Below are 6,170 nucleotides of genomic sequence, written 5' to 3' on the forward strand. Positions count from 1 at the left end.
ACACTGCTGTTGACAACTATGCGTCGCTCAACATACGTCACTTACTCTCTTGCTCTGATTGGTTCTAGATCTATCCAATTGAGTGCAGAGGCCGTTTATTTCCTGGTTCGGTTGAAACACGCCCCATAATCAATGCTCAATGGAAAAGTATCAGACTCAAATTCTGACTAGAATAGAGTATGACGACGTCAGGCTAGATGTTTTCCTGACAGAGGATAAAACACCTTAACATGAACTGTAAAAGCTGTTAACCTTCCCTGACTAAGCAGAGGACAAATCTTCCCTTATTATACAGAGAATTACTCCTCTCTGTCATTGCAGAGGATAACGTTAACAACCTTCCCTGATTAGACAGGATAAACCAACTTCCTTGACTATCTGGAGGATGAAACACTTCACTGTCGACACAGAAGATAACCACATGTACAGAAAGAGAAGTACTTTTTTTTATACAGAAAAACTCCAATCAAGCAAAACTTTAATTCAACTATTTGGTGATAAACAGGGAACATTGCATACGAATAAAGCACTTAATTGAGCTGTAAAAGACGACATGGGTTCAGCAAAATCAATGTCATGATTCACGGCGGCCGTCATGGTGATCGTGACCGCTGCGGTGGCCGTCAGGGTCTCCGTCCCACTCAGGCTGCCATGGCGGTTCGGCCACAGGCTTCACGAGAGGCTTTGGCGGTTCGGCGACAGGCTTCACGGCAGGCTGCTGCGGTTTGGCCGCAGGCTTCACGGCAGGCTGCGGCGTTTCGGCCGCAGTTTTCACGGCATCGTGACCGCAGAGGCCCGCGCCGGCGGCCATAGTGACCACGGCGGCGGCCATAGTGACCGCGGCGGCGGCCATAGTGACCGTCCCACTCAGGCTGCCATGTCGGTTCGGCCGCAGGTTTCACGGAAGGCTTTGGTGTTTCGCCATGGTGATCGTGACCGCCGTCATGATGATCGTATTCGCCGTCGCCATGGTGATCGTAATCGCCGTCACCATGGTGATCGTGACCACGGCGGCGGCCGTCATGGTGAGCGTGACCGCGGCGGCCGTCATGGTCTCCGTCCCACTCAGGCTGCTTTGGCGGTTCGGCCGCAGGCCTCACGGGACGTTTTGGCGGTTCGGCCACAGGCTTCACGGGAGGCTTTGGCGGTTCGGCTTCAGGCTTCATGGGAGGCTTTGGCGGTTTGGCCGCAGGCTTCACTGGAGGGATAAAGATTCATCTTTAGTCTGTCCTTTCTGTGACATTCAGCTCAAAACTCAAATCATGAATAGCATGTGTTACAGAGTGAATTGTATTTTAAATATTCATCTTTATAAATTTTGTAAAGCAATTCTGTGAAACTGTGCTATCTGTACTCACTAAAAACAGGCGGCACACATGCAGGCCCACAGGGAAATTGACAGCATTTATGTCCTCCAGGGCAGTCTTCATCAGAAGTACATCCTCGTTGGGACGGCACGACCGTCAGCATCACCGGACACTGACCGGACTCTACAGAAGAGGATTCAAGAGGATCGTTAAAAGGGACCACAGAGTGTTGTAAAGGTTTCAGTATTTAGAAGTCAGAGGTTTTGAAATATAGGTCTCAAACTTAAAAATATGCATAATATTTATCTGCTTAAAATAAAGAATAAATTCTATTTATCACTAAACTGTCAATCAGTTTTAAAGACAAAGGGTAGTGAGGTGTGTAATATAAGCACAATACAGATAGGAGACAATGGACAGTTAATGTGTTTTTCATAAGTTTACTATTAATGTACTAGCTACATGTTCACAAGAAATCATATTTTGTAAGGCATTTATTTATGCATTTTTTCAGACTGTGTAATGAAGATAAAAGATCTTCTCACCTGCGACTCCAGCATGTGTTGAGCACAAACATGCAAATAGGCAGAATAAAACAACACTCAACCAGCAGTACACTCGAGCTGTCATCCTCTTGATCAGTGATCTCACAATCAACTCTACTGAAAAACACTAAATTAGTCTGTCAGAAGGGACAGTGAGGCACAAAATACTACAATGCAAACACGTGCTGCTAAATCCCGCAACATAAATCACTGTATAAAAACTTTATGGAAACGCGTTTTTAAAGATCCAAGGAGGTCTGGGTAACTCCAACCCTGATGAAACTCACCTGCGTGTAGCTTTCTAGTAGCCTAATCTTGAAGACCTTGATTAGCTTGTTCAGGTGTGTTTCATTAGGTTTGGAGGAGTGGAGCGCTGCGTTCACGCCAGGGGTGCTTCTCAATTCTTATTTGTGCATCCTCGTTTCCTCTCCTCGCTTCCTTTCCTCGCGTCTCAGCTCCGCCCCTGTAGGATGCGAGGGAAGGCTGCAAGGAAAAGACGCGAGGACAGAGGAATCGAATGAAAGCTAATAGGCTTGTTTGAGATGCGCCTTGTCTCGCCTGAAATGTAGTCGAGAGTAGGCGGCTGCAGTGAGAGGAGGAGTGAAAAAAGAGCAGGCAAGCCGGACACTTCTCTCCTCACGCAGTGGATCTGACACCTGTGAGATCAAAGATGGATATCGCGGGATTCACGGGATTCACGCTCGTGCACAGTGTTGCCAATAAACTGGATGGAATTTAAGTTCTTTACGTTGCTTCTATATGAAAATAAATAAAATGAACAAGACACCCAAAGTACTTGTTATGTAATTCCATTCCAAATACATGTTTATCATCAATATTTTTTTCTTTAATACAGACATTTATGTGTTTTTACATTTTACATGTGTTTTTTTTTGTATAAATAATTTATTTGTTCCAAGGAAAATAGTTGTACACAGCTGTAAATTATCAAGTTTTTATTTATTATGGTTTTATATATTTGCATACTGTTGGGTACCACATTTCCAAGTAAATACCACACTTCTTTTGGGTTACTTTAGCTTATTTATTGAAACTGTTATGTTTCAATAAATAAGATAAACCCCCAAACCAACCCACCGGCCCACCTCAACTTTTCGATTTGATGATGCGGCCCTCGAATGAAACTAATTGAATAGCCCTGACATAGGCTATACACATAAAACATGATATTAGAGTTTTAAAATCAAACATTTTAAAAGACAACAATACATCACAGTTGTTTAAACCAATGAGCATTAAGCTGTGTCGTCAGTAAGTCGTTTCCCATCATGCTTTTGATCAGCGCAGTCGGTGGAGAGCAACTGCGCCCGACTGCAGAATCCGACACGTGCGCCTTGCGCTCGCGAGAGATTTTTGACATACGTCAGCATGACATCAGAGCAAGGCAGACCGCACTCGGACACATTTCTAACCGGCATGCATCTCGCGGTGATCACCGGTGATCGATTCTGCGCAGATTTTGCTCATCTCAAACAAGCCTTTTTTTATACATTGGAATCCTTGATCACTCGAGCGTCACTTCATCGCGTCATCAGCAGCGCTCAGAGGATCTGCCCTCATGTTGTTGAAATTTGTTTATTTAAGAAATTCATAATAAATAATAATAAAGAAAGATACCCTGTTGAAATATGTGAGGTGTGTGGTTTATATAAACTGCAAAAGTAAAGTATAAATCTAAATTATTGTGGCCGATGTGAAGGGGGAGGAGAATTTATACGTGCGTCACGTTTTAGTCGATAAAACTCTTCCGCATAGGATGCACCTGTGTATCCTCGCTCATGACTCCTCAGGAAGCCTCCTGACTCCTCGATCCTCAACTCCTCGCGGTGCAATTAGAGAATTGAGATGTCCTTCAAGATGGCTGTGCTCGATCGGTTTCCGGGTCATAGGATGGAGGACGGACGAGAGAGGAGACGAGGAGGGATATTGAGAAGCACCCCAGATGTCGTAATAATAACCATAATTAGTATTATGACTCATGTCTGTCCAAATACCCACACTTGCGGTCTTTGCACTTGACCACTTGTCTACTTGCATGTATTCCTCTATTTGGCCCAAGTGTTCAACTTTTGATTACTCGATTGGACACACTTATAGTCTTGCAAAAAATGCAAGTGTTTACAGAGCTTTTATTTATTATATTTTCAATGCTTTACTTTGCAAAAAAAAAAAAAAAAAAAAAAACCTATGTGCATGTCTGTTCAGTATAGTCGCTATGTAACTAACAGTAAACACAAATTTAAAATTGTGATGCTTCTAATTAAAAACAGTTGCAAATGTTGTACAAAATAGGCCTACTCATATCATACTCATCTTTGCACCAATAAAATGTGCAACACTATGTTTTTACTACCAAATTAAATGTATCTAATTAAATTATAGTGGAATGTTTACCTCGACATCTTGCGATTTCGGGGGCCTCGAATCATGAGCCTAGAATATCGCTTCAGTGTGGTTTTAGTGTCCATTAAGGGCACTGCACTTTGGGATTTTTATAGGGATAATTCACCCAAAAATGAAAATTAGCCCATGATTTACTCACCCTGAAGCCATCCTAGGTGTATGACATTCTTATTTCAGACGAATACAATCTGAGATATATAAAAAAAATGTCCTGGCTCTTCCAAGCTTGATACTGAATGGCTGTTTGACATTGGAAGTACACTGTTTGTTTGAACCGCAAGAGGCGTCAATTGCTCTCATTACGTTGTGCGTCAAGTTCAACGGTTACTTGTTTGGCGTAAATAGCCATTTCACAGACGCATAGCTTCACTTCAGAAGACCTTTATTAACCCCCGCAGATCCGTGTCGAGCACTTTAATAATGAATAGATGCGCTTTAATGGACTTCCAAAGTCAAACAGCCATTCACTCTCATTATCAAGCTTGGAAGAGCTAGGATATTTTTTAATATCTTCGTTTCCGGTTTACAAATCTGGTCTTTGGGGTCTATATGACCCCAACAATTGATAGAGAAATTGGACAAAAAATATACATTTTTAATTATACAAATAATATATGTTTTTTTTTGTTTACTTCTCATCTATTCATTAATGCTGTGTTTTGGGGGATATGAAGTACTTTTTTACCTATTTACTGCAAAATTCCTCAACTACACCATTAGCATACATATGAAATATAGTTTTTTTATGAAAAAAACACATTAATGATGATCAAATTTAACTATGAGCTGTTTCTGGATATTGATCTAGGCGTTAGATGCAGAATTCTGCCATCTGCTGGTTAGATGTTTTTTTGTAGCTAATATAGTTTTAGCCACAAAGTGTAATTACCATATACTTCCAGCAGAGGCCCCATTGAGATCCATTCATTTTTCTGGATGTGACTTAATGCTCTTATAATAGCTTTTTTATGAATTACACATTTAAACATTGACAAAATACTGATTTAATGTATTTTAAAAAGTTTAGAATTTTTTTTGTTGTTTGAGGTCTTTTGAAGTGTCTTATTATTGCAATAATGCTATATAAATTTGCAATAATATCTTTATTGCTTGTCTCTCTGTGTGTATTTGATCTGTGTGTAGTCATGTTCTTTCCACGTTGCATTTGTGCTCTCATACCATACCTTCATTTATGTGTGAAATTTTTTAGATTTATGCAGAAATTATTGATTTTATTTCACAATTTCAGTAAAAATGCTCTCTATTGCAGTCACACCCTTTCTCTGTCTATGTGTGTATTTGTGTCTGTGTGTGTGTGGGCGCATATGTGTCTGTGATAATGTTCATTCCACATTACATTAGTACTCTAGTACCAGGCCTTCATTTATGTGTGAGAATTTTCAGATTTATGCTGGAATTATTGATTTTATTTGTCAATTTCTATAAAAATGCTTTCTTTTGGAGTCAGACCTGTGTGTGTGTTTGTGTGCGCGAACATGTGTGTGTGCAAGTGGTCATGTTTGTTCCACATTTCATTTGTGCTCTAGTACCAGGACTTCATTGTGGTATTGAAATTTTCAGATTTATTCTGGATTTATATCTTTTTTTTGACAAATGAAAAATAAAAAACATTTTTTCTTCGATTTTCCCATTCATTTCAATGTGGGGTCATATTGACCCCAAGGGACAGATTTGTGACTTTTTTTTTTACATACCTTTAGAACGACCGAATCAAGCCCAGTTTTTTTCTGTGTGTATAGATAGATAATGTAGGAAAAGTCACCAAATTTTATTCCACTGAGATGAAGGGAACCATTTTTTTTTTATTAAAGAAAAGTCGCTTGGGGTCATATAGACCCCAAGGACCAATTGAGGGTACTCCGATTGTATTCAT

At 40.4% G+C, this 6,170-nt stretch overlaps 1 protein-coding gene across 3 annotated transcripts; it reads right to left on the minus strand.

Moving 5' to 3' along the window:
• Window positions 1-461: 461 nt before the first annotated feature.
• LOC308700989 (uncharacterized protein) lies at window positions 462-2,561 on the minus strand. 3 transcript variants are annotated; one of them, XM_081382965.1, is made up of 4 exons: window positions 2,140-2,561; window positions 1,853-1,966; window positions 1,359-1,490; window positions 462-1,198 (listed from the first exon to the last, which is right to left on the minus strand). In XM_081382965.1, exons 2-4 carry the CDS (start codon window positions 1,935-1,937, stop codon window positions 642-644), a joined length of 774 nt encoding a protein of 257 aa, XP_081239091.1. In that variant the 5' UTR covers window positions 1,938-1,966; window positions 2,140-2,561; the 3' UTR covers window positions 462-641. The 3 variants fall into 3 exon arrangements, with proteins under 3 accessions (XP_081239091.1, XP_081239090.1, XP_081239089.1); XM_081382964.1 differs by having other exon boundaries at window positions 1,853-1,979; window positions 2,140-2,270; XM_081382963.1 differs by lacking the exon at window positions 2,140-2,561 and having other exon boundaries at window positions 1,853-2,137.
• Window positions 2,562-6,170: the final 3,609 nt, after the last annotated feature.

Source organism: Scardinius erythrophthalmus, assembly GCF_964197995.2.
Source record: "Scardinius erythrophthalmus genome assembly, chromosome: 13".
Taxonomy (NCBI): Eukaryota; Metazoa; Chordata; class Actinopteri; order Cypriniformes; family Leuciscidae; genus Scardinius; species Scardinius erythrophthalmus.

Coding starts and splice junctions, on each gene's coding strand:
- LOC308700989 (XM_081382965.1), bottom strand. CDS start 1,937: ATGACAGCTCGAGTGTACTGCTGGTTGAGTGTTGTTTTATTCTGCCTA. Junction 1,491..1,852: donor AACACATGCTGGAGTCGCAG/GTGAGAAGATCT, acceptor CCTCTTCTGTAG/AGTCCGGTCAGTGTCCGGTG. Junction 1,199..1,358: donor ATGTGTGCCGCCTGTTTTTA/GTGAGTACAGAT, acceptor TTATCCCTCCAG/TGAAGCCTGCGGCCAAACCG.